This window comes from Aspergillus pseudoviridinutans (genome assembly GCF_018340605.1).
Source record: "Aspergillus pseudoviridinutans IFM 55266 DNA, scaffold_1, whole genome shotgun sequence".
NCBI classification, from domain to species: domain Eukaryota; kingdom Fungi; phylum Ascomycota; class Eurotiomycetes; order Eurotiales; family Aspergillaceae; genus Aspergillus; species Aspergillus pseudoviridinutans.
This window is the reverse complement of record NW_025091281.1, coordinates 2,376,522-2,403,092: the sequence shown is the minus strand read 5'-3', so window position 1 is coordinate 2,403,092 and position 26,571 is coordinate 2,376,522. Positions and strand designations below refer to the sequence as shown.

At 50.5% G+C, this 26,571-nt stretch overlaps 9 protein-coding genes across 9 annotated transcripts; 5 read left to right on the top strand and 4 right to left on the bottom strand.

Annotated features, from left to right (window-relative positions):
• Nucleotides 1-1,755: 1,755 nt before the first annotated feature.
• On the bottom strand, nt 1,756-4,221 carry Asppvi_000870 (pentatricopeptide repeat protein; the record flags this gene model as incomplete). Its single annotated transcript, XM_043297175.1, has 1 exon — nt 1,756-4,221. One exon carries the CDS (start codon nt 4,219-4,221, stop codon nt 1,756-1,758), a length of 2,466 nt encoding a protein of 821 aa, XP_043153110.1.
• A 666-nt stretch (nt 4,222-4,887) lies between these two features.
• rsm25 (mitochondrial 37S ribosomal protein mS23) lies at nt 4,888-5,755 on the top strand (the record flags this gene model as incomplete). Its single annotated transcript, XM_043297174.1, has 2 exons — nt 4,888-5,318; nt 5,410-5,755. The coding sequence occupies 2 exons, from the start codon at nt 4,888-4,890 to the stop codon at nt 5,753-5,755; spliced, it is 777 nt and encodes a 258-aa protein (XP_043153109.1).
• Nucleotides 5,756-6,763: 1,008 nt separating this feature from the next.
• On the top strand, nt 6,764-9,932 carry Asppvi_000868 (putative cell morphogenesis protein Sog2; the record flags this gene model as incomplete). The annotated part of the gene is made up of 4 exons (XM_043297173.1): nt 6,764-7,191; nt 7,284-7,395; nt 7,454-7,797; nt 7,850-9,932. 4 exons carry the CDS (start codon nt 6,764-6,766, stop codon nt 9,930-9,932), a joined length of 2,967 nt encoding a protein of 988 aa, XP_043153108.1.
• A 577-nt stretch (nt 9,933-10,509) lies between these two features.
• On the bottom strand, nt 10,510-12,221 carry cp9 (putative serine carboxypeptidase; the record flags this gene model as incomplete). Its single annotated transcript, XM_043297172.1, has 2 exons — nt 10,510-11,915; nt 11,978-12,221. 2 exons carry the CDS (start codon nt 12,219-12,221, stop codon nt 10,510-10,512), a joined length of 1,650 nt encoding a protein of 549 aa, XP_043153107.1.
• Nucleotides 12,222-16,509: 4,288 nt separating this feature from the next.
• Asppvi_000866 (TCP11 family protein) lies at nt 16,510-18,405 on the top strand (the record flags this gene model as incomplete). Its single annotated transcript, XM_043297171.1, has 3 exons — nt 16,510-16,707; nt 16,768-17,451; nt 17,506-18,405. 3 exons carry the CDS (start codon nt 16,510-16,512, stop codon nt 18,403-18,405), a joined length of 1,782 nt encoding a protein of 593 aa, XP_043153106.1.
• Nucleotides 18,406-18,978: 573 nt separating this feature from the next.
• Asppvi_000865 (uncharacterized protein) lies at nt 18,979-20,139 on the top strand (the record flags this gene model as incomplete). Its single annotated transcript, XM_043297170.1, has 1 exon — nt 18,979-20,139. One exon carries the CDS (start codon nt 18,979-18,981, stop codon nt 20,137-20,139), a length of 1,161 nt encoding a protein of 386 aa, XP_043153105.1.
• A 748-nt stretch (nt 20,140-20,887) lies between these two features.
• Asppvi_000864 (uncharacterized protein) lies at nt 20,888-21,854 on the bottom strand (the record flags this gene model as incomplete). Its single annotated transcript, XM_043297169.1, has 3 exons — nt 20,888-21,166; nt 21,228-21,398; nt 21,468-21,854. 3 exons carry the CDS (start codon nt 21,852-21,854, stop codon nt 20,888-20,890), a joined length of 837 nt encoding a protein of 278 aa, XP_043153104.1.
• A 3,066-nt stretch (nt 21,855-24,920) lies between these two features.
• Nucleotides 24,921-25,790, top strand: Asppvi_000863 (nicotinate-nicotinamide nucleotide adenylyltransferase; the record flags this gene model as incomplete). The annotated part of the gene is made up of 1 exon (XM_043297168.1): nt 24,921-25,790. The coding sequence occupies one exon, from the start codon at nt 24,921-24,923 to the stop codon at nt 25,788-25,790; it is 870 nt and encodes a 289-aa protein (XP_043153103.1).
• Nucleotides 25,791-26,006: 216 nt separating this feature from the next.
• On the bottom strand, nt 26,007-26,489 carry Asppvi_000862 (uncharacterized protein; the record flags this gene model as incomplete). Its single annotated transcript, XM_043297167.1, has 2 exons — nt 26,007-26,332; nt 26,423-26,489. 2 exons carry the CDS (start codon nt 26,487-26,489, stop codon nt 26,007-26,009), a joined length of 393 nt encoding a protein of 130 aa, XP_043153102.1.
• Between the last annotated feature and the right edge of the window lie 82 nt (nt 26,490-26,571).

Genomic DNA, 26,571 nt, shown 5'->3' with positions numbered 1-26,571 from the left:
CCCGGTCTCGTTCTTGGGTGTTGTAGTAGATGAGAGAGGCGGCGGCGCGGCCATCTCGTCCTGCGCGGCCAGATTCCTGAACGAGACCCTCAAAGCTGCGAGGAGGAGTCCAGTGGACCACAAAACGAACGTGGGGGTTGTCAATGCCCATACCGAACGCATTAGTCGCAACGATGATATAGAATGAAGGAATGGGACCTTCCCCTCCAGCCAAAGGTCTTGACGCGGTCCACTCAGTCTGCACGCGATTCCTGTCTTCAGAGGAAAGGCCGGCGTGATAAGCTACTGCACGAATGCTTCCATCGGACACTTTCGTGAGAGCGGTGGCCAGCTGTTCAGCAATTACGCGGTAAGGCACATAGACAATGCCAAAAATCGGGGGAATTACGGGGTCCTTAGCATCTAGCCTAGCTTCTCGTCGCGTCTTGATGGATTTCAACCACGAGTGGAGGTCGTTCAGCTGAAAAGTCTCGATCTCAAGCGGGTCTTCGGCAAAATCTTCGAGATATCTGATCTCATAGTGGATATTCGGCCGAGCAGAGGGAGTGTTGAATAACTTCAGCCGAGCAGGCTCTAATCCAAGGATGTTTATGATATCTGCGCGCACACGTGGTGTTGCTGTGGCCGTGAAAGCACTTATTGGGACCGGCGGCTCGTTCAGGTGACGCCGGAACCAAGAAAGTTGTTTGTACGCCGGACGAAAGTCGTGGCCCCATTCGCTAATACAATGTGCTTCATCAATCGCTATGCGGATCAACTCTCCCTGTGAGTGCATAGTCTGAAGAGTCCGCCTGAATGCCACTGTTTGGCATAATTCTGGCGTCACATAAAGGAGACGTGTTCTCGGGTGCCCGGAAAGAAGATCGTCTATAATCACCCGTCTCTCAGCTAAAGGAGTCGTCGAGTTGATGGTGCATACTGCTACTCCCAGAGCCTGAAGTGCATTCACCTGATCTGTCTATTGGAGGACACATTTTAATGGACGGCACAAGTTGATAAAGGCTGGAACGGCTGGCGAAAACTACTCACCATCAAAGCGAGAAGGGGACACACCACAATTGTCACTGTGACGCAAAGAATAAGCAATCAAGGGAAATGCCTTATCGAAATGCCAATTTCGGAAACTGGTGGAGGGTGGACCAACCTCCATGACTGAGCACAGCAGGCAGCTGAAAGCACAAGCTCTTTCCAAAGGATGTTGACGCCTGCAAAAAAACGTCATGCCCCTCGACCGCAGCTGTTACAACTTCACGTTGAAGAGGACTGGTATCAAGGCGTGGCATGTCAGTGTTATCTTGAGTCCTATTCGTTAGTAGCATTCCAGTAACTTACCGAAATGATTGCTTGCGGAAGACACGGTGCAAGTAGAAATCCAAGTCTACTTTACGGCGCTGCAATCCGCCGTTAAGCATCTCTGCATCGTTGAGACCAATAGTGCGCTCAGAGTGGACAGTGATGAGAAAACAATTGTTCGGCCAAGTTATCTCGATCCACGCGTCGACGCGAAGAAGCCGGAAAGAGGGAACACGCGATATCACGTGATTATTATATAGCTTCACATGGTCTGATACTCGTCATGAGACAGCGGGAGCCGAGAATCCAGTGCTAGTCCGTTGACCTCCTACATGTGTCGAAATCGACGTGCACGTAATGGTTTGTCTATATGTCACAATCGACTTTACTCTAAGGGTATTTATATACAAATAGATAATATACAAGTTCAAAGCACTGCTGCCACCAGCCAGCCATCAGCCATCAGCGCCCAGTAAGGTCTTTAATATACTTATTCAGCTCCTCCTTGACGGCGAGGACATCCAGCGCCTTTCGCTTTTGAGGCCGCCAGATGCGCTCCAGTGACAACCAGACGTCCATCACCTCTTCAGGCCCACAGCAGGTGCCAAATGCCCGAATGATCAAGAGAATCATTCGACGGCCCAGGAATACACCGTTCTCGATCCGGCGCCCAAGTTCATGCTCCATAGGGTCGGAGTCGCTCGGCGCGCTTTCTGTTGGGGCGAGAAAGAGGTCGTCGACGTCGAGATCGACGCCATCGTCGAGCTCTATAATATGTTCACCGTCGTTTATTTCGTCTGCTTTTTCGTCCATGCGATCGCTGTTATCCTGGACTTCCTTCTCTCCTGGGGTATCCTTAATCTCACTGGTGCTAGGAACATCGTTTCCGTCCGCCCGTTCACTGACGTTCGAAGCAGCCTTGATCTCGCCAGTGCTTGATGGTAGTGGAGTGTACAGACCAACCGTGGGCTGAGAAGAATCCGCCAAAGTTGTCAGTACAGTCGCGGAGTCAGTCTTCAATGGGTTCTCCCAAGTAAGGGCAGGTCGATGAATGGAGAAGTCGCCATTCAGTCTTGTCCTTGACTCGTAAAGGGCACGAACATATGATCGCCAAGCGAACCGTAACTTATCCGCGGTCCAACCCTTCTTCTTTCGGCCATGGCGAGCAAAGCCTTCGAAAAGTAACAGATATATCATACCGCGAGGTGGAATTGCGAACGTCTTCTCCATATCCTCTACAATCTTCGAGAAAGCCTGCAGGTTACCCGAGTGGAGTGCATGGTAAGAAAGAAAGATATGGAATGTTCGCGTGTCCGGGCTCATCGGGATGGACTCTTGTAGGGCGCGATGGTGTGCTGGCAAAGTGTGTTTAATACGAGTTGCCATTTCAAAAGCACGATTGAGCTCCTTGGCTGCTTTCCGGTACAACACCAACTCGGAAGCAAGCGCCGGTTGGTGAGTCGGCACCCCCTTGTAATCAGTATCTCCAGTTGGTCGTGCAGCCGCCTGCGCCTGCATCATCCGTTGGTATAGCGATTCCGCGATCCGGATCTTACCAGCCCTAATGAACGATGTCATTAGACAATTGAGGACCGCCGTATCCACGATTTCCCCTGCTGCTAGAAACTCATCGAATGCCCGATGAATACCGTTAACGTCGCGCAGCATTCCATAATAGTAAATCTTCGAGACCTTGCCGGCACGTCGGAACTCAATGCCGCGCTTTGACATTTCTTGAAGCAACCTATCTGCCACTGTGAACTGACTCGCTTTGATGGCGATATCAAACAGAATAGTGAAAACCACCGGGTCGGACTCGATTCCCGCCAAGTGTTCCATCTGCTGCCAGATGCCGATCGATCGCACAAGATCTTGTTTCTTCACATGGCCCATCGCCCTTCCTGCCAGGTGAATAGCGGATGTCCATAAAGCAGGTGACAATGGAAGCTTAGCAGCAATCATATCTTCCACTATAGCTAGATAGCGGCGTGCGTCAGCCCAACGACGATTGGGAGGCTGGGACATTCGACGCAAAAGAAGACCACGGGTGCGCCTCGAAAGGTGCGCTACACCGGGCGACGGAAGGTCTCTGTAGAGACGGAAGATATACTGATTTGTTTTTTTAGGATCCTCGACCGCTTCAAGGAATCTCTCAACGGCTTGAAATTCAATGGCGTCTCTGTTGGTGTCTTTTCCGACTTTGAGCGGTGGTGATGGGGTCTCTGAACAGTCCGCATCTGGCTCGGACGCTTTCTTTCTGTTTAATAAACATTCCAACTTTTTAGGATGCGCCCCCCAGCTCGAGACGTTTGATTGCTTCTCAGAGAGTGGCTCTGTAAGATGAACAGGGCTTTCCAGTGCATCAAACTGATCTCCCACGTTGGAAACGGATTCGTCCGAATCGCTAGGATGGGGCTCTTTCGAAGAACCATTATCATCGAGGAAGGACTTTCTCTCCGAGCGAAGTAATGCTGACTGGCTATTATGACCTTGATTTCGACGTGCTTCGAGGTCTTCAGTCCGTTGATTCAAACCTGCCACATTCTTCTGAGTCCCATAGCTTTCCCCCTGGTCATCATCCTTAACCTTCTGCAGGACACCCGAGTTGAACGTTCGTTGCGTCCGCAATCTGTCAAAGCCGAAACACTCTACCGGCGAGTTCGAGGGGGCCGGGCGCTTCCCAGAAGTGAGCCGCCTGATGGTTATCAGGCTCTTTCCTTTCATACGAGCCATATTATGGGTTGAAGTCTTGACAGCCATTGTAGAAAGCCCTCTGTTGCGAGGAGAGTGATCGCGACAGAAACTCGCCATGACCAAGGAGCTGACGAAAATGTCGGCTATAGATGCAACGGATGGACGAATACGGCGATATCCGAGCCTTTTGATACAGGCATTGTAGCTGGATGAGGGCGTATCTGAGACGGGCATCGAGCGGGAATTGCGGGAAGAGCAAGTATCTGGCGCCTGCAAAGGACGGATTCCCGCGTCGGGTGAGCTCTGGGACCTATTAAGATGAGGCATGAGACGGCAGACATGGTGGCATCGGATCAGCCATGCATGTCCCGAGGAATTTCTCGAGCAGGTTGAACAGGGCAGAGCAGCTTGCTTTTCAAGCAAGAGAGAGTGATGAGATAGAAAGGTGGAAGGGAGAACAGCGAGATGTAGGGGAGAGCAATGAGCTCTATGAGGCGCGGGCTAGTCAGACAAATGCAACTAGTCTCCAGCTGGTAATTAAGCGGTGATATTGAAGCTCTCCCGGCGAGCGAATAATTTATTATGCCCTTCTGCGTCGATGGTCTTGAGAACTTCCATTTCTCAACTTTCTCTGCGCTTGGGCGGAGCCCGTCGGTCGGCCCAATCGGAGCCGCGCATTACTCTCTCCGCTCAGGATCCCTCTTTTTTACACCCGCACTCGATAACTCCAGAGCACCAGAACCTGACCTGGAACGACCGAATTGCACGTCGCGTTGCGGAAAACAGGGGAAAAAAGAGGCCTCGAGTCTAAAGGTATCTCTCCAACACTGGACAGAAGTCGTCGAGAAATTCGAAGTACACATTCGAAAGGGCCTACCGAGGCCGTCTCTTCCAGCCACTATGGGCAAATACAATTTCACAGCACTTCGGGTTCGCCAAACAGCATTGCAACAGCATGCGGCCGGCAAGATTCGCGCTCCCCCGAAGTGGCTTGATGTAGTGGCGGATATTCCACCTGCTCAGGTCCTTGTGCGAAACCAACCACCTCAGCATCAGCTCGTCCGACAGCGCGTGAAGACGCTTCCCGGTGCCTCGAAGCCGCAGGTCGTCTTCGAGGTCCACGAGAAACGAATCAAGCCGAAGAAGGCAAGTCGTATGTTCTTGCCGACAGAAATCAAGTACGAGGAAGATCAGCTGCGACGGGAATTCTTCCGTGATCACCCTTGGGAACTTGCTAGACCCCGTGTCCTCGTCGAAAGCACCGGCAAGGATTCCGAACATTACGACTGGAGCCGGCTCCAGCAACCAGGGAAGAAATTGGACGGTGAAAGGTATGTTCCATGCAACGCAATTGCTTGAGATGCATGCGCCCCAATGGTCAGTCAAGCACGGATGCTGACCACTTTTCTTCCATTTCGACAGTGTCGTCCAACGCCAGCTTTGGCTTTTAAACAATGTTCCCGATATGACAAAGAGCGCTGCTTATGATATTGCCCGTCGTGAATTCTACCGACTACGGCTACAAGAAGATATTGAACGGCGAGTCGCTGCAGAGGAGGCGGAAGCAACGGGAGCAACCTTCGGGCCCTCTCTCCTGGAAGTTGGCATGGAACTGGAGAACCAAGAGTACGAGCGTTGGAAGGCATGGGCAAAGACAGAAGCGCAATTGCTGGACCAGAGAACAGCAGCATTTACTGGTGCTCCGGAGATTGCCGCCGCCGATGATGCTGTGGAAGAGCTGGAAGAAAAGGTGCCAGTGCCGGTATAATACATTATCCCAAGGAGAGATTACCAGAAGCCTCATACTGCTCACAACTGAACTGGGGGAATTGTTGCCTAAACACATGTATATTACTAGAATTCGGTTCCATTTCTTTGCGCTTCTGTTTCAACCTCTTATCTTTTTATCGTCCTCCTTACCGCGCACTTTATGTATTTTTCACACATCGGCAATACCATATACTCAGCCACAATGATCCTGTTTTGCTACATAATGTTATATATGTTTTGCCTTTAAATGGCAGCGCAGCATTTAGGTGAAATACCTAAGGTAGGTGGTGACGGCAAGGCTGTTCAGCCAATCATACAGCGCGACTTATCGCGCCGTAGAATCTCCACGTCTTTCAGTTATCGCTTGTTCAGCTCTGGCTGTTCCCACCACCATCACAGCACAAAAGGTTGTCGATTTTATCCTTGATCACTCTTAAACTTGTCGCCTTCTCCTTCTGATAGCTTGTCTTATGTCCAGGACTAATTGACCTGGCTTGTGGTGGCGTCTCCTGCAGGCAGTTGCGCCTCCTACTCCGCGTTTCACCTTTCTGTTCTCGGTTGGCATGACATGATCACAACGCTGTTTCTCAACCTGAAACCCTCACCTGTGAGCCACTTCAGAGGGTCTGATTGTACTTGGCAAACTGTCGGCCCTTATCTAACAGAAATAACAGATTCTCGACTTCTCTGTGCTACCTAGCTTCCTCGTCTACGAATACTCGTCGATTCGAAATCACACGAAACAATTAGGCTTCGTCTCACGCCGAGGCTGATTTCCGCGATTAAACCTGCTGCAGCACGACCGGCAATTATTGTTTCTACGATCTCCTTCTTGTTTCGAAGCAGCTTCCTTGACCATGCTGGGTTTCTGCCCGCATCCAAATTTCCGGCTATTCCAGACCGTTTGATTCATGGTTGCAAGCAATTGATCCCGAGTTGACGTAGCAGACGACATTTAAGAGTCGAGTTTATAATCTCTTTTTCTCTACTCAATCAGTCATTCGAGATGCTCTCGACAATGGTTCGGTCCGAAGATCCGATTAGGATGCCTCACTCATATCGTGGTGATGTCGACGAGGAAGACGGAAATCGAAGGACTCCGGAGCAAAATATTCCCTCATCATCGTCCTCTTCGAACAACGATGAAGCGACAAAAAGCGATGACGAACTATCTCATCCCCACGAGAATCAGGGTGAAAATGGCAGCAATAACAACAAGCGTTCCTCAGCACCGCGGTTTCTCACTCAAGAGGAAACCATTGAGCTAGCTCGCCGTGCGGTTGAGAATGGAATACTGGAGACAAAACGCTCATTAGCAGGGAGTGAGGCTGTTAGTAATGTGGTCAAGCCCAAATTGACCATTGATTTGGGCCACTCCAACATCGTTCGCATTCCCGAGGCCGTTGTGGATGCGATCAAAGACGAAGTCGAAAGGTATGTGCGGCTATGCATAAAAGGCTCTCACTTCGGAAGGCTACCTGGAAACCATGATCGATACCACATTTTCAGAAACTGATGGCTCTCAGGTTGTCTTTGTCGAATAATCATCTCTTCCACATTCCTTATCGTTTCGCCGAGTGCTCTCACCTCCGATATTTGAACATCAGAGCGAACAATTTTCGGGAATTTCCCAGGGGAGTACGTGTCATCAGAGAATCTGTTTCATAAACTATCCAAGTTCTAACTGGTATCTTAGGTGTACAAACTGCCGCTCCTCGAGATATTAGATCTCAGTCGCAATAAAATCAGCCACATTCCCGAAGAGATAAAGAGACTGTCTTCGCTTCGTGTGCTTTCGATCATGCAGAATCGACTAGATGATCTGCCAATTGGGATCTCGGAAATGAACAAACTCCAGATCTTGAAGGTTGCGGGCAACCCACTACGGTATCCCTTACGACGTGTTCTCGAGACCTCGGAGACCGAAATCGCCCCGTCGGCCATGACAGACAATGAGAAGGAAGTTGCCGTTACCGCAGAACTGAAACGATTCCTCAAAACGAGACAGACTAACGAGCAAGACCGAGGAAGCGAGTCAAGGTACAGCGGATTCTCACAATACTTCTGGAGACTTTAGCTGACAGTTTTTAAGCGAGGGTGTTCTCGATACTCCAAAGCCCGTCAGACGCAAGCTTAGCGGCCGGTTCCCTGTGATCCCTAGCACAGGTGAAGGCTCCGATCCCAAGTCACCGTCCTTTGCGAGGCCGCCACCGATTCCGCTCAAATCCCATTACCGTATAGCCTCCGGACAAGGGCCGATCTTTCACAGTGGTATCCTTCAACGACCCGGCGCAAGCCCGTACCATGGAGTGAGCGAACGCAACCGAAGCAACAGCGAAGGCATCATCCAAGCATCGTTCGCCGCACGCAACAAGCGGATGGGGGTGATTACGCGAAAGAACACTGACTTGGGAACCCTTGATGAGACGCGACCTTATCGAAACAGTCACTTGCGTGGACTCAGTCATGGCTCTATTCTCAGGCCACGACCAGTGGGCAACGCAGGCGGCAGCAATTCCTCTAGTCCAAGCAGCCCGCGGGAGCGCAGACGCTTGAAAGACGGGTTTGTGAATCGAATGTCGAGTTTGCCAGAACACAAGGGCGAGAGGGAAGTCCGAGACCCGGTAATTGAGAGTGCCAAAGGCATTCTATTTGCTCTTTTTCAAGTTCAGTCTCACGTATCAGCTGTGATAAATGTCATAAAACGTGATGACTCCCGACGGAATAGTTTGGAAATCGTCTTTTACAATGCTTCCACACACGTTGATCGACTCAATGAAGCCCTCGAGATCGCGGAGAATTCTCGACAGAACGATCAGGATATGCTATATATGACGAACGAAGCCGTCAAGCGAGAATGTGAGACATGCATCGTGGCTTATAGCCACGTGGGCACACAGCTGCGGAATAGTCTTGAAAAGATTGTGGCCAATGGCGATTCGCGCTACGTTCGTTCGCTCATGCTCATGATCCACGGGAGCATCATTGAGCTTCGCAACGCCTGCATGAGTTTGGGGGTTCCGCTGCAATCTGAAAAGCGGCTTTCGGCAGGAAAGCCGTCAGTGATCGCAATCATCAAAGAGCCTGCCCCGTCGGATCGATTCTGTGGGTCGACCGTGACTCCGACACGCGGTGATCGGCCCATGTCAGTGCGCCGCTACAGGAGCGATACCACGATACAACACCCTCGAATTACCACTAATGGGCCCTTACCCGCAGCGGCGAACTATCAGTCGGCGGTTAGCTCCCCCGGGTTTGCATCGACACCGTATAGCTTGGGAGCGCGGAGCCGGTCAAGCAGCAGGTCCAACCTCATTAACTCATCCGTGCCTTCATCACTTGCGACACCCCGTTCAGGGGAAACATTTCCCCCGATACCGACCTCAGTAGTACCCCGAATTAACCCACTGACAGGCTTGGACGAGATTGAGGAGGAGCGCATTTTTGAGAAGATATTTTACCAATTATCTGCTGCATACACCGCTGCCCTTCAAGCGCTGCCTCTAGCGCGCCGCCAGTTCGTGCGATGTCTCGAATTAGCGGAGCAAAGTCGAGAATCTGAAGGGCTTCAAATGCTCTGGAACAACCTCATTCGCCGTTGTCGTGCCTGCCTTGAAGTGTCTGAGGCGCTCGGGCTGCGTCTTTCCAACATGAAGGTCAAAGAGCCGGGCGGGGGGATGCGCAACCAGCGCGAGTTCTGGCAATTGTGCAAAGCGTTCATGCAGTCATTCGTTGATCTTGTGACTGATATGAAAGAGGTCAGAAGCATGCACTTGTTGCCTTCTGATATCATTGTTGTCCTCCGCCCAGTTCAGAGGGCCAGCAGGGAAGCTAGTCGGTTGATCGAAGCGTCTCCCTGGTCGTACCTTACCGACATGACCCCTGCTAACGGACCTGGAAACATATACGGACCGCCGCTGCAATCGCAGCATACGCAACTTCAAACGTCCGGGTCCGGTACCAACGTGTTGCACGTCAACTCAAATCTCTCCCCGCAATCCGTTCACCTTCCCGCTACCCCCTTGAGCGCTGCTCTTGGTCCTGCCGCGCAGGCAACCGTGCCATCAACCCCTGCTAGCGCGTATAGCGACAAATTTTTCGAGGGCGACGTATTTCAGCGGGCGGACTCACTCCTCTCAATGCCCAACCAAGCACCTTTCTTCAGTCGGCGTTGAGATGATACAGCTGGCTCTTCTAGCTGGGAGGTGATTTTCCCATCAATCCGGGAAGATGCGTCGCCGTACCACTTTGGACATGCTGGTCCACTTAGACAAACGTGCTGCCATGCAAGATCCTACTTCGGCACTTATTATGCCCGCTTACGCTAATGACCATTTCTCACCTGTACACCTGCATAGTTTAAGATCTTGATCTTGAATGTCTCGTCCTCTGAGTTTTCTTCTACTTGTTCTCTTGCATTCTTGTTCGTCTCGTTCCTTTCGCCAAAAAAGCCAAAAGAAATGGGAAGCAAAAGGAAAAGGATTGCGTTAGAGGTGAAAGGAACTTGGAGTTCTGATTTAGCGTTTGATATGTACTTCTACAAAGTCTTTGCATAGCGTGTTTGCCTAGTTTCATGAATGGATGATGGAAAGGAAATGCGAATAGATGTACCGTCAATTGTCAATACAGATAGTGGATCACATGATGACTTCTTTTGTTATCTGCCTCTCTAAAAAAAAGAGCCTTTTGTATTTTCTGATTGTAGATGGACAGAGCATGAAGATTGACTTGGCGTGGATGTGCCACTTCAAGTCAACCACTCACATCCGCAACGACAACATCCCGCACATAGGCGAACATCTCCTGTGGCTTCTTCATGAACACGCTGTGCCCAGCGCCTCGGAAAAGATGGTAGGTGACTCCGCGTTCCGAGGCCCAAATGCCCGCGGGGACACAAGGTTGCCCTGCTTCTGACCGAGCAGTCGAATGGTGGCTGACATCGACATCACAAGCGTCAGAATCAAGCAAGGCAGGCGCCGCGTCATCTGCATAGAAGATTCGACTGGGTTTCCGCGAGAAGCCCTGCTCGCCGCGCCAGGTCATGTTCTGGAGGACCAATTCTGTGCCGATGTGGTTGAGAAGCAGGTCATTCTCGCCGGAGTAGACGTGCACAGAGATATTGTGCTCGGTCACGAGGGAGGGGAGGATGGTGTACGCCGGGGGCGTGGGCGGAACGGCTAGCAGCAGGGTGTCGAGGATGGTGCTGTTGCAGGGTGCGAACACCAGACCGGCGGGTGCTGGGGGAAGATTCAGAGCGGCTTGGACGTCGAGACGGCTGAAATACGAGGCCATCAGACCGAGCGGGTCTATCGTGGTACAGTCGTTGGCGATATCGTAGACGTCGAAGCAGCGCTTCCCTGTGCCGGCGGCGGAGACGGCGTCTAGGTAGTTCATGGCGGTGGAGAAGGTCGCACAGGAGCCGTAACAGGTTGAGTTGAGGATGGACGAGCTGACCTGCTCTGGGGTGGTGGGGTGGTTGTTGCACGTTTCATTCATTACGTTTCGCAAGTTGCGGCGCTTGTATTGCTGTAACTGGTGACGGCGACGCCGGTGTTTGTAGTTGAGGTTTTCTGGATCCCCTACGATCTCGAACTTGCCCTTCGAGGGGAACTGATCGGCCTGTTGTAGGACGGTTGTGAAACCACAGGTCTGGTCGGCTTGCGTGAAGGCGGACAAGACCTCGTCTGGTATCTGCAGCAAGCTCTTTTTGGATTCAAGAAACGTGCCGACTGTGACCGCTGTCATGGCAGCAGGATTGCCCAAGGTGCCATCCCCTAGGGATATGGAACGGAGGTCGATCGGGTAATCGTCCTGATTCTCCGCGATGGCATAAGCAAAGTACGGGATGTAGATTCCTGCGTACGATTCCCCTATCATGTGGACGCGCTTGGAACGAAGATGAGGGAAGTGAGAAAAGAAGGACTGCAGCCATTTGTAGAAATCCGACGTTACCCGGTCATTGTCTCGCACAGGATATGGGTTGCTTGCCGTTGAGAACCCCGTTCCTGCGGGCTGGTCGACATAGAGGACATGGCCAAGCTTCGTCCACGATTGCGGGTTCTCAATGAGGTGAGTGGTATTGCCATCGAACAAGAGGGGTCCGTTGCCTGTCATCAACCCTATCAGCGACGAACAACCCGGTCCACCATTGAACCATACTGTTTGGAACGGGTCAGCGTTTGCTCTGTCCAATGAAGAAATGCAGGGTGGTGAAGCACACTGATCAGGTTTTCATCATATGCAAAATCCTGGGCTTCAAAGAGCCAGAAGAAGATCGAATTGCCTTTCTCTGTATCGGGAATAGATAGTCGGCCAGCCCAGCTGCGCGGCAAAGTAGGACTATCGGGCAACGACGGGACTTGAAACTGTGAGACGTCCAAGGATGTTCGAGACGCCGTCAACAGTAACAGCATAGGCACTGCCCATATTGTGTGAAAAAGAGAAAGTATAGCAGCGACGTTCATGACGCTATCCGATGTCGACGATATAGCGCATCAATTTGATATCAACACGAGGAGAAGACGAGACTGAAGCAGAGAGAAAGGCCGATACATTTCTTTGCCAGAAATATTCTATGTACAGTAAGTCATAAAAGGAGCTCTGTGGCAAAAGATTCTGAATAAAGCCCATGCTGGCGAGCCATTGGAGTTCTGGAGCTGGACGATTTGATTGAGACTATCCCGATGTTGACCTGAATAGCGGAATGCTTATTGAGCCAGAATCGACACAAAGTCGCCCACACATGAGGTGGACAATAAAGAAAGACGCGGCTTCATGTTAGCTCCTTCTTCTTTATCTCAAGCAAGCAAAGGACTACAGTATGATCCGTATGGATAGCTTGGAATGTGCTGTAAGGTAGTCACTGTGGTTGGTGTAGATAGGTAGATAGGTAGATCGTTGCCTGCCTCAGGCTGCCAGGCAGTTAAGGATCACGTGGTGAGCATAGGGCACGAAGTTAGGGCCTTGGAACAGGTAAGGATAGCTGACTTCGCAGAACTGGACCGAAGAGCATCTTCAGATCAATCTAAATGGTTGCAGGACTATATTCTGCTCTCAATATTACTCAGAGTATGTGGACAAGAAGAATCTCGGCATGATGCAACCTATGAACAAGAATAATAGCTAAAGAACCTGGGTAGCTGGCTCGTTGAAATGTCGGTGTCTCCAGTGATTGGCTTGCATATGCGCCAAAGTACCTAGCTAGGACTCGAATACCAAGTACAGTACTCCGTAGCTCATCCTTATCCGACCACGTCTGTTTCAACTTCTGTCACCGTAGCGGAATCCTTCCGTCGTTCGACCATGGCTGACCGAATCCTCGTTTGACAGTCAATATCGAAGTGTTGATGACCTGACTTTCCCCAATTGACTCTCCTCCGCTGAGCTCCGAAATGAGGCGACCAGGCGGGAAGTGACCAGTGCACTCGCACTGCATTGCAAAAGTGAGGCGTCAAGCGCGTGTGCTGGAGATGTCTATTGCGGCCAGTATTCACCTTTCGCACGGTGTCTGTTTATGAACTACTCAAATGATGCTCTAGATCACGTAACGGTGGGATGATCATAAACCACCTGGCAGAATGATTTAATAGCCGCTACATATCTATGTATATTCCGCCGATCACAGCCTCATTCCTGTTCACAAGATACCAAGATATCCCCAGGCGCACTCGCAGGACTTACTACTAAAATGTTCCTGAAAACTTGATTCACTTGGAGATTTATTTGGTGGCACAATTGATTCTGACCATTCAAGATTTACTAACCTGCTACGGCTCGTCCACGTCTCCTTTGTTCTCGTATCGAAGCCAGGCAAGAAAGTAACTTACACTAAAGGATGCCATACTCCGTAATAATCCAACACTATTCCGGTCGCATTGATACTGGAAACAGCAATGGGCCATGATCCCCTGAAATTAGCAATTGCTTGATGGGTGAAGCGTGGACCATTGAACATCAAGTCGAAGGGGACTCATCACACTCTCAATCTGGGATCAACATTCGTTTCCCGTCCAACTAACTGCTCCGTAGAAGCTAAACCTCACCCGTCATGTGGATAATCTGAAACCTTCATGAAGACGAAAGTTGCCACGCGCAAGACGTTGTTGTATGATGGAATCGCTGCAGAAACAGATCGAGAGATGCTTCGTCTTGATGCTCTTACAAAGCTCAATCCGTCGTGGTCATACTATCTACGCAGAGGCAGGCTCGGTGTGTTGAAGCCGTGAACGGAGCGCCAGGACTCAGGAGAGACCCATTTGACTGACATCAGCAAGATGATGGACTCAGACATTTTGCTCGTGGGCTATTAATACTTAAGTAACATTGGGTGGAGTTACTTGAGGATAAGCAGATAGAGATGAGAGTTGACTATTCTACGTTTGTAGTACCCCGATAAACCTGGATCCGGCGATGAAAACAGTCACCTTTAACGAGATGATGCATTGGGCGATGTGGAATGTTTGCGATCGCGCTCGTTTAGGAGGTCAATCGCCAAAGCTTCCCTCATCGATTTCCCCCTACTTTGAATCTCCTTGCCTCCTATTGCCTACCCAAACGGGGAAAAGCAAAAGCATCATCCCATCCGGTCAGCGGGGTGAGAGTATTTGTACTCCGACTGTACTCCGTAATGGGACGTATCTCGACTATCCCACAGCGTGAATCACACTCTAGTTGTGAGCAGACGGCAAGCCGCATAGGTCTGCACATCTCGTTCAGGCTACCATCTGCAGTAGGATTCTTTCATTGTAGTTACCTATCATCCATCCATCTACTATCTACTATCTACTGTTTCCTTGCCATTACACTTGCAATTGCGCTTGCTGGTGGTTTGTCGCTTTGCGACCACAATTGGTCGTCAGTGGTTCTTGAACGACGAAGATCAGTGGCAACTGGCAGAGAAGTACTCTTTCAAGTACGGAGGTACTCCATAGATACCTTCTTCCTATCAATATTTTCTTTGCTTTTCCTCTTGTCTAATGCTTTCCATCTCCGTGGCTTTTTCTTGACCTGTCACCTTCGTTTCGCTGTGCATGTCCACCATTTATCGGGTAACAGCATTCGTCTTCTGGCCCGAACTTTTGTGCTTACTGTGGTCTTGCAGAGGTCTGTCTGGTCTGGGATCATCCCTCTAGGTATCTAGACTTTAACTAGGTACAAGAAAGAAACGATGGTACTTCGCCATCATCTGGAATGTTGGATGTCGCCAAAAATGAATGCGGGATCATGCACCACCCGATACCATCTTATCAATTCCCTACTTGGTCATTCCTCAAGAAATCTTGAAGAAGATACAGATGGATACCGAGTAAGTAAATTCAATAATAATAATAGTAGTCTACCTCTCCACATATGTATCCTCTTTTTCTCCTGACCCACAACGGCCACAACACAATCACCGAATCTGGCGCCGTTCAAGGAAGGGGACTAAGGAACTAGTGGATAATCCCTCCATAACTCCTCTGTCTTGAGTCTAGACAGCCACAATCGATCCCCTGTAAGAGAGGTACTCTGTCTGTATCTACTGTAGATAGTCATCCACTCTATGTGTAGCGACAGCTATTGTCCTCACAACGCCCATCCGGGCTTTGTTCAGGGGTTGTTCAACCAGTCACTTTGATACCAGCTTCACCTCATTATGGTTGTTCTTCTCTCCAGTCCGAATTAACCTAATCATGAATTCTAAACCTTTTTCCCTCTTCTCTCCACTGTTGGCTTTTCCGTCCCAGTCCATGCAGTAGCTGAATGCGTCTTAACTGTCGACTCTTGAGCAGCCTCACTTTCCTGCCTTACCCTTTGCGTTTACAGGACTGCTGCTACTGTTCCCGATTCAATCTTGTAGCTTACCATTCCTTCTGCCCCAGACTCCATGCTTCACGTTTCTTCTCTGCTCTCTGGCTCCGCTGTGGTGCTGTGATCGTGCGCTCGGAGGGTCTCCCTCAGTTCTCCATCCCCAGTCTTCAAGTGCATGCGTGACCATTTTCAGAATACGTGAATGCCTGCACTGTCTTGCTGAAAACATCCGCTTCTCTTGCCATTGGCTATATCAAGATACTTCCTCCTGGCCGCTTTGCCAGATCTGATCTTTACCTCTACTTTTTGTTCCCTTTGGAGTTTTGGACCGCTTCGTCACTGCGCTGCGCTGCAGTAGATCGCTTGCTTCCACTTTGTTTGCCCTTATCTCAGGCCCTTTAATTTTTCAACCGTCGTTGCTTATTCTCTACGTATCCTTTCTTAGTATTTTCATACCTACACTCTTCCCTGTCTGTATGGTCATTACCTCAACCTCTCACTCGTGCTTGGCTATATAGCAGAGCCTGTTCTGAGGTCGACCCTACCTAGCAACGCCCCGGGGAGAAGATTACTTGCGCAAGATCTAATCTAGGAAAATATACGATCAAAACATCAATCCAGGGATCTAATCTGAACCCCGTGCCCCCATTCTTGCGATCACCGCCTGCGATCTACATCCGTTGACAAGCACCTGGCAAGTATGTTTATCTCCCTCACCCCTTCCTCCGCCTTGACCCCAACTGCCCACAGGCAAGGACTGACCAAAGGGCTGATGGAAGGGATAGCAGATCGACCTAGCAACGTGTCCAGGGCTATGGTGTCTTGCTTACATCGGAGGGATTAGACTGCTCAGTGGTCGTGAATCATACAATTAAATCCGGAACGCCCAGACAGATCTATACCGCTCTCCAGAGGATTGTTCACTTTTACACCCAAGGCCTCGGGACCGTTGATCGAATGGAGATGGATCTTCAGAAAACAAAGGAGGCGAGGCGCAATGCGCCGGGGAAGGAGGAAGAAGGAACGGGGTGTCCACTAGAAGCATACAACGGAAGCGGTCATTCAATCGACTCTCTCGAGAACGATTCTCTAGATCATCGCAATGGAACCAAACGCAAAAGCAGCGGCAAAATTAGCGCAAGTACAGAGCAACCATGCTCGGTGAGTGGATCTCCCCATCTTTATAGTTCTCGCCAAACTAATTCAGATGCGACGAGATAGGCGACGCCGCCGACACCTCCGTCTCCTTCGTCTGAAGCGATGAAGATCCCGAAAGCATTAGACTTGAGCGCGAAACAGCACAAACTACTTCAGGAAGCTAAACGATATCCTCCCGTCACTAAGAGAACGCTGAGCGAGCTCGACCTGCCCTGCATCATGAGCAATATTAACCTTCGAATGGACGCCAATTTCGATCGTGACCTACATTTCAAGCCAGATTTAGACGGGGAGAAGGGGAGAAGGAAAAGGAAAGAAGCGGGGGATTACTGGGATGCGATGGCTGCCGAAATCGCAATCTATGCTTTTTGCGCAAACCGGAATGAGGACGCAACAGACGACGGCCAGCAGGATGACCTCCCGCAGACATTTGAGCCCCGATTACCCGCCATGTTCGAAACCCTACAAGACGTCCTCAAAACCCTGGTTCCGGAGCGCGACCACCCGGCCGTCACGCAAAACCTAGACGTGTCTCTGCTGATGCAACAGGTCCGGAAGGGGGTTCTCGACATGGTTGGGATCGCCAACTGGCTAGCCAGGCTCCTCAAAACACATTGCGCCCCGATGCGAGACGAATGGGCAGACCGCATGGTCGAGCAGATCAGTTCTGGCTCGGAATCGCAGGACTCCATGGAGATTGTTCGCGGGCTGCAGACCCTCTTTGCCATTTTGGAGGCTATGAAATTGGTAGGCTTGAGCTTTACTCAGAAATGTCTATGTGCTGACTTTCTTCGTCTTTAGGATGTGGCAAATCACCAGATCCGCGCCTTTCGGGTTCTCCTAATCGAAGACACTGTCCCCTTCCTGCAAGAGTACTTCCGGAGTAAGATAGCCAGAGACAATTTTCGCGTAGAGGCTTCGCGGCTATGGTATCTAGATGTACGGGAGCAGGAGCTACGCAATTTGGGCAAAAGTGCACAAAACGACAGCTTCCTTCCGATCTCGTTATTATTCCACGGATTAACCGATATCCTCCTACAATTCCACGGCCCCGAAGGTTTCCCGGAAACCTTCGTCTTTGACTCGGACCGCTTATGGCAGCTCCGGTCTGGTCTGCAGAATCTCATCACTCTGGATATCTGCTGGTTCATTTTTGAATCATACGTCCATACGCAGAAACGGTACTTGTCCGCGCCGGCTCAAACATATGCCAGCTTTCGCTCGCGAATTGGGTCATTGATGGAGGAGAACGAAGACTGCCGCCGGGGGTCGCCGCGATGGTTGAAGAATGTGCGCGGGATCGCTTTGGAGATTGCACGGTTTGCGTGCGCAGCATGCACTGGTGATTCCATGGTCTCAGATGCTGTCATCGCACCAATCGAAGCGACGTTGGAGTGGCATCTGTCCAATGAGTCGTCCGAGCTGTTCCAGTACTTTCGGAACGCGCTGCGACAGAAATTGCTGGTCTCCACGTTTGGTTTTGCCAAAAAGTACCTCAACATGTCGCCTCTAGCCATCTGCGAGTCCCAACGAAGTTACTCGCATTCGCCACTGCCGCAGCACTACGACATTGAGCGGATATCGATGCGACTAGCACACATTGGCGTCCTGCACTGGAGGGTCTGGGCGCCCATCCTCTACGTGCGTGAGAGCCTGTCACCGACTGACGTGGCAAGCAGTCTGCCAGCCGCTGAGTCGTAACGGCAGTACTGCGCGCACATTTGGGGACCTAGTTGAAAATCAGATTTGCGTCACACGAGCATTAGTGCATACGGTCATACCCTGTCTTTTTTAAATTCGGTCGTTCACCTGGGAGTTTCTCTGTGATCTTGCTGGCTTCATCTCTTCGGGTGGCACAGAGCGGAGTTCCTGGTCTTGTTTCGTCATTCGTTTCTTGTCCTTTCTTGTGGCTTGCAATTCAGCGTCTTGCATCGGTACATTGTCGGGTCATGGCGTCCACATGGGAAGGGCATTCGATCAAAAAGCCTTGCCTTCTTCTGGGCTGGGTGTTATCGCATACTTTGATAGAGGTAGTACCAACCTGGTATATGCCATTAGTTCGATTAGAATGAGTTTATCTTATAATATTAATATCGATTCATTACACAAATGATATAGAGTACTGTGGGATGCATAACATGCCTGAATTATGTAAGCAAGAATCCAACTTGTGCTGCATAAACGCCTAACTGCGAGTCTGCGGAGTACAGCAACTCTAACTCACTCGGGCAATGCAATAACAATGGTATATCAATACCTGATGAAAGAAGAGAAATGCGCATATCATTACCCCTCCTCAGTTCATACACCTGGCTCAACAGCCTCAAAGCATCCCAACTGCAGCGCATCGCCCAAGCAGCAGGGATCCAGTCCTCAGGAACAAAAGCATGTCTCATCACCCGGTTGAAGGAGGAACTGCCGCAGCCAGAACCCGAGAACCAATTGAGGACAAGCACAGGCACAAGCACAAGTACAAAGACAAGTACTATGAGTATCCTGAGCATCGACATGGGGATTCAGAATCTCGCATACGCGCATCTCCTTGTCCCTGATAGCAATAGCAATACAGCTACCGCTACCGCTCCGGCAGTTGTGAAGCTGAATGCATGGCGCCGGCTAGCTGTTTCCGATGTATTACTTGACCCCGAGCTAGGGACTGACCCTCCGGGAAAGACCAAAGAGGGAAGAAAATCAACGCAGCAAAAGAAAGAGAAACACACGTTTTCTCCGGCCGAGTATGCGCGCACGGCGTACGCGCTCGTCACGGGCTTGCTGCACGCGTACCGGCCCACCCATGTGCTTATTGAGCGGCAGCGGTTTCGCTCGGGTGGGGGCAGCGCGGTGCAGGAGTGGACGCTGCGGGTGGGTGTGTTTGAGGGGATGTTGTATGCGGTTTTGCATGCGCTGGGGTGCGAGCGGCAGCAGCAGGGAGGAGCGGGGGCGGCGCCGGTGGTGCTGGGTGTTGAGCCTAGGCGGGTGGGGGCGTATTGGGAGGGTCGGTTGGAGGTGGATGGACCGAAGAAGAAGAAGAAGGCCTCGGCTAGGGAAGGGAAGAAGGTCAAGATTAATCTGGCGGGGGAGTGGCTGCGTGCTGCGATGGTAGGCGTGGAGGCGGGCTCGGGCTCGGGCTCGGGCTCGCCGTTTCGTTTGTCTGTCGCGGATGATCCTGAGCTTCGGGCCCTGGTCGATGCGTATCTGCGGCGGTGGGCAGGCAAATCGAATCCTGGGACGTCGGTATCGAGGGCTAAGGCCGAAGGGCAAGTTGCAGCAGAGGATGACGGGGCTGTGATTGAACCACCGGATGTACGCAAGATGGATGACCTGGCGGATTGTCTGGTTCAGGGAGTGACTTGGTTGGAATGGCAGGCTATGAAGCAGCGGGTTGCGACAGAGGGGGCGGATGCCATCTTGCAACCGGAGAGTGGAAAGCTTTGATATATGTGATACCCTGTATAATAGATTGTGTTGTTTATGAACCCGATAGTCTACTCTAAATCTTGAAATATCCGTGCATGCTGCTCTGTATACAACTAACCCAACAAGCAATCAACATAATACTAAGTCCAATGCTACATCCTACAACGAGCTATTGTCCCTGTTACAGGCAGGCAAACGCAATAGGAACCATAGAAATGGAATGGATTCGCTCGCTACATAGTCTATTGAAATCATCACTCCGCCGAAATGCAGTAGATCGTGGATCTCTACGTCATTCCGGCAGATCAGAAGTAGGCCATACAATTTGCATAAAAGCACTGTCGCTAAACAATGTCGAGTATCCGAGTCTCACCAGATGTGTGACCAATGACCGCTGGCAATACAGAAATTCAGCTGGAAGCGTCTCCGGGAAACTGCAAAAGAAGCAACTTTGTTGGTTAAAATCAGCGAGATCTGGCCCGATTCGCTTCGTGGGAGAAAGTAAAAGAAGCACCAGAAGGGTATAGAAAGATTCCTGCCCCTCCGGATAAGAGGAGAATGTAAGAAGAGTAAAAGACGTCTAAATGAAGTTTGTGCCCGAACTCTAAGTTTGTACCAGAAGCCAAAAAAAGGGGAAGGAGAATCCCTCGTTCAAGAGGTACAACGCCAGCGTGCGCATTTCGCCTCGGAATCGACGATCTCTCTGTTACAGAACGGCCATTGTCACAGATTTGGATACTCGGCGACTCGCATGAGGCTGGCTAACTTAGTGGCGGCGGAAGCCGGTGGGGTAGGGCAGCTTGCTGGTCTTGAAACCAGTGGGCTTCGCGGCTCCGCTGGGGAAAGGAACGGTGCCGTTGCCGTAGCCGTAAGGTGGGCGAGCAGTGGGAGAGGGCACACTGGTGGATTCGTCGTCGTCCTCATCCTCGCAGTCATCCTCATCGTCGTCGTCCTCATCGTTGCCATCGTTGTCATTGGCAGAGTAGTGCTCGTTGGCGCCGCTGTCCTTGAGCGACGAGGTAGGAGTGGCAGCAGAAGGAGCAGTCTACAATTGCGTTGCGTTAGCACCCGACAGGCCCCGAGACATGAACGGAATCAATACATACCACAGTGACGGTAGCAGTGACGGTGACAGTCGCCGGGTTGCAGCTGTCTCCGCTTCCAGAGCTGCCAGAGCTGCCAGAGCTGCCAGATCTGCCAGAACCAGGAGTAGAAACAGCGATCAGAGTAGCGGTGGTGGTAGAGGTGGAAGAGAGTGTGGTAACACCAGCAGAAGTCTATGATACAGAAAGTTAATAAATCCGTTGCAAGATGACTCGAGTCGTGGAATGATCAATGCGACATACAGCGTAGACAGTGTGGAGATCAGTCGAAGTCTTGTGGATAGTAGTGGTGACGACTGATTTGGTGCTGCCAGTGCCCAGAGTGTAGGTGACAGTGACGTCCTGGTCACCATTGTCGCCGTCGGAGCCACCAGATCCAGGAGTACCGGTGCTGAGAGGGGCTGGGATCGAGGTGATCTCAGAGATGGAGCCACCAGCAGCGGACGAAGACTTCACCGGAGTCGGGTAGACGACGACAACAGAAGTGGAAGCAGGAGTGGAAGCAGGAGTGGTCTCGTTCAAGCCTCTGGGGTGGAAGAACTTGCGAGCATGAAGAGCCTGGTGGTTGGCCTCACCACCGGCAGCCAGGATGGCCAGAAGAGCGACGGAAAGCTTGCTTGTGAACTGCATTTTTCAATAATATATCGCACAATGACAATCAATGCCTGCTGAACTTTAGATGTTTGGGTTTTCTGTTCTTTCTGGTGACAAGACTGTGCTTGAAAACGAGTGTGGGGGAAGCGAAATCTATTCGCAACCGATAGAAAGAGTGGCTGTGCGTAGAGAAAGGAATGATCTCGGACACGAAGCAGACGTGAAGGCAGCAGACAGTCTGGGATGAAAAGGAAAACCCAGAAGAGAAGAGGGAGGCCTGATGCTGATGTAGGGGAATTAAAAGGAGGGAGGGGCCATCAGCGCATATTGGTACATCGCAGACTAGTATTGGCTGTAGACTTGGGATTCAAATTAATCTAATTAAAATTTAATTATTAATTATTGTGATTATTTGTTTCTGCGACGAGCATCCCGTATCTGATACACGGTACATGCAGTACCTGCCCTACAAACACCGCTTCAGGCAGGTACCTGGTACCTGAGTTGCAGGCTGCAGCCAGCACTTAGACCAAACTAGATAATCCTCATACCTAGTAGTTAAAAAGACTCCGAAGTGGGTGGCGCTCAAGTGGAGAAGCTAAAAGGACCAAATCGACGGTAAAAAGGCTAAAGTCTGTATCATGTTAATGATGTTGAACCTAGACGTCGACAGGCCATAGGTAGTATGTCACAACCAAGTCAAGTCACTCTATTACAACCTCTTGGGAAAGCTAACAATGTCTCCTAGAAACTATTATTCTGATATTGTTGGTAAAAACCCCCTTTCTTTAAGGCATAGATTATTCTCCGTATCTGACACAAAGGATGGAGGTAATATCCAATTACTCTGGTGGGTCCAAGCTCAGGAACCGCACGCAGATTCGCTGTCGCCTGAGATGAAGGCCCGTTTCATGCTGTCCTGATGATCTGTGATTGGCTTGTGCCCCTTGCTTAATCTCGCCGCGTGCCTCCCGTCCGTGGCACACACGCTTTCCTCTCCGTTGCTGTGGTGGGATTTTTCCCTTGGTACGTCCCTAATTTTCCCTCCTTTTTCCACTGTCGCCGTTCGGTTTGCCGGTATCCAGATACATTCAGGACACGGCACAGGTTTACGAGGGATAAGGTTGGTAGAAGAATTTTAGGCAGACTGATATACGCCAAATGACGGTAATTTCGGGATTGCATGATTAACCGTACGGCGTATCTCCAAGTTAGCAAGTTCAAGACTTTCGCATGCGCTGGCCATTCGGGGTACGAGTAGGTAGATACTTCCCTAAGTGGCACTGTCCTGAGCGGCGAAGTCGCGAAGGAACTAGAAAACGCGAAAAAATGATGATACTATCTACCGCTTCCAGTCCCAGGCCCGGCAATGCATAACTTTTAGAGAGGTACCTTAGCTTTAAAAGACACAAACAACGGATCCTGCAGTGGCAAATTCATCTTGATCTCCTATGAGATGAACACATCCTGTGCCTCTCGCCGAGGTTATTAACTCAAGTTCTCCCGTCCAATTTTCATGGAGGTAGCTCTGCCATTCTAGGTAATACTGATGACGGGGCACAACTCTTGGTTCCGGTGGATTCTATGCCCCTTGCCCCCTTTTCCCGTCGTGAATTAGGGAAGTAACTATCCATTTGTTCACATACAATGAGCGTGCGTCTTCGGCATCAATGTCAAATAGTGCCATTTCCGCGTCTATTATGGAGTACCTTGAGCGACATGCAACCATCTACGGTAAATTGCGAGCTTTGACAGTGGCCGATCAACAGTCATCATACCAGCAAGCGAGGATCGATAGGCTAGGATAGTCTGCGGATTGTCGATGCGAGGTGGAGAATAGAGAGTCTAGACAACGAGCAAATCTTTCTGGAGGTCGCGGCATTTTTTCAAATGATGAAAGTCTAGATTTCTCAGAGGTCAAGGTTCTAGGGATTCTATGTCTTTGCTCAGAGTAGACAGATCGAATTGGCGACTCGTGGCATCTAGATATCTGCGCACTCCGCAGTGCAAAGGATCTGTTGCTACAGTCTGTTACTTTCGTGGCTTTCGTCCTGTCTGGTTCTCATGTTAACCACCCTACGCCAATAATGAATGTATCACCGTCGGAAGTGGCTTTGACGTCGGCCAGTGATGGTGATACTGAACAACAAAGCACAGAGGCCTTGAAAGTTGAGAGTGAGACTGTGCTTACTCTGACCCCTTTTTTAACTATGTGACACTGCCTGTACAGTATGGTCATTATTAATGACAATGATATGGTAAACTTAACTACTTTGTAGTATCAACAATATGTCACTATACCTAGAATATATAATTGGCCCAACCAGGGTCCACTTGACATAAATCGATACTTGCATAAGTTCTAGATAACTCCCTCCAAAGAGCTTTGCGCTCTTCAAAATTTTGATCAGATGATTCAGATCCCTCAAGCATTGAGATGTTCTAGTTTTGAAACACGATTCCGACGATCTTCCCCATGCAAATATGGAGTATCTACCGTGATTGAGATTCGAAATTTGAGCGAGTAGAATGAGCCGAACATGGGTCAGATTCCAGACATCTGGCTTCGGGACCCTGACAGGGTGGGAATCAAAGACTCTTCCAGGCTGTCCGAATTTGCTCTCATTGGAGCTGTGATTTATGAGGCCAATAATCCATGATTATGATCGTCTCCGTGTTAATCAAGCTGTTACGACTTACGAGTTTGACATACGGCCCGTGTCTCACAGACCAATTATTTGCCGAGTGAACTGACCTTAGAGGTAAGCATGACAGCATCAAGATCTAGAATCTATCCTGGACCCTGGATAGAGCGATTAAACTGGCTCCTCAAGTGCTTCTGATGGAGAAGACAAAAGTTCCTACCTTCGATATCTGCCCTCCTCGTGCCGTGGGCTGCGCATTCTGGAACTGCAGCCGCCCGCCTTCTTAACCCTGGATGATTTATCAAAATGACCCCACCTGTGGACGCCAGTCAGCCGCCTCTGACGTGACTGCATCAGGCATTATTTGGATGGTTGCTACCTTAGTTTGACAGCCCTTCTCGCTATCAGCAGGCCATAAGTGTCTTGCCAGCCAATTTGACTATCATAGCCAACCATCATGGCGAGCAACTCATACCAGGCGCTTCGATCAAAATACCAAGCCGCGTTGAAGCGTTTCATCGCTTCTTCCAAGAACCTCGAGATACTCAGCGCCGTTCCGTCGAACCAACTACAAGAGCAAAAACAGCCTTCGCAGGCCCCAGATATACTCTATGTCCTGGACTCATCGTTCAACCCCCCAACTCTCGCTCATCTGAGAATCGCAAGCTCAGCCCTTCTCGAAAAACCCAGTGTCCCATCGCGACTGCTGCTACTCCTCGCTACGCAGAATGCCGATAAGCCATCCAAGCCCGCCGACTTCGAAGACCGCCTGGTTATGATGGATTTGTTTGCGCAGGACCTGTTGTCGCACTTAGAAACGACTTCGTCATCTCCGGCAAAAGCGGGCCTCCAACAGATCGACATTGGAGTGACAAAGAAACCGTACTTCGTGGATAAGGCGGCGGAGATCGAGCAGTCAGGCGTATACCCAAAACCCTTGGAGCAGGTCCATCTCACGGGCTATGACACTCTGATCCGGATCTTCAACCCTAAGTACTACCCCCCGGAACATACCCTCCAACCGCTTGGGCCGTTCCTCTCGCAACATAGGCTGCGGGTCACTATGCGTCCCGACGATGAATGGGGCAGCAAGGAGGAGCAGAAGGCTTTTCTGCTCCGCCTGGCTCAAGGCGGTCGCGAGAATGAAGGCGGCAAGCGTGAGTGGGCGCAGCGCATACAGCTTGTAGAAGGGAAGAAGCCGGGTGAGAGGCCCGTGAGCTCAACGAAAGCACGCGAGGCAATTCAGACCAATCTGCAGGATCTCGACTGGTTGGTTCCCAGGAACGTCCGGGAATACATCCTCTCCCAGCGGCCGTACTCCGAGTAGCCGAACTTACGGCATCTCCATTATGAATACTTGGGACTAGATTCAGACGGCGCTATCGTAGCGTAATGACTTTTTACCACCTACTTCGCGTATTATACATGAACCGACCACCCCGAAGCATATATACTGAGACAAACGATCCAACCAGAAACACCTTACTCCACATCATATACCTAGCATCAAATAGAAATACAACGTCACGCAGCAGTTGTCCTTTCACTCATCATGATCTTCTCTCTTCCCCAGTGTATAAGCCAATCCGCCGCCCACCATGTTGAGCAGGCAAAGACCCATGGTCGTGCCGCGAACAATCCCCCGCGCGCCCCATTTCTTCATCAATGGCTGCCATCGCCGACCTGCAAGCAGAAGATAGAGACCCGACCAGGCGGCGCTGATCCCCGCGCTGTCTGTCTTGAAGCCCTGGATATTCGCATAGCTTGTGAATAGAAGGACTGGGGGAAATAGCATTGGCAAGAACTGGAAAGGACGCATGTGTTGCGCTGTGATGAGAGACGCCAGGAGAGTGGGAGGGAACGGGTTTTCTAGACGCATACACATTGATTAGATTCTTGTTACCATATCGGATTTGGAATTCATCACAGATTGTATTTTATTGCAAGCTGGGTCCTTACCTCCCCATGCCCTGGCTCGTTGCATGAGAGACTGCTTCGCCTTTTCAGTAGGATCTTCACCAGCCATTTTTCCGGACGACTAGGAATATCCAGATAAAGGTTTAATAATGAACGAGGTTATAGAATGAAATGCGAAAAGATCTTCAATT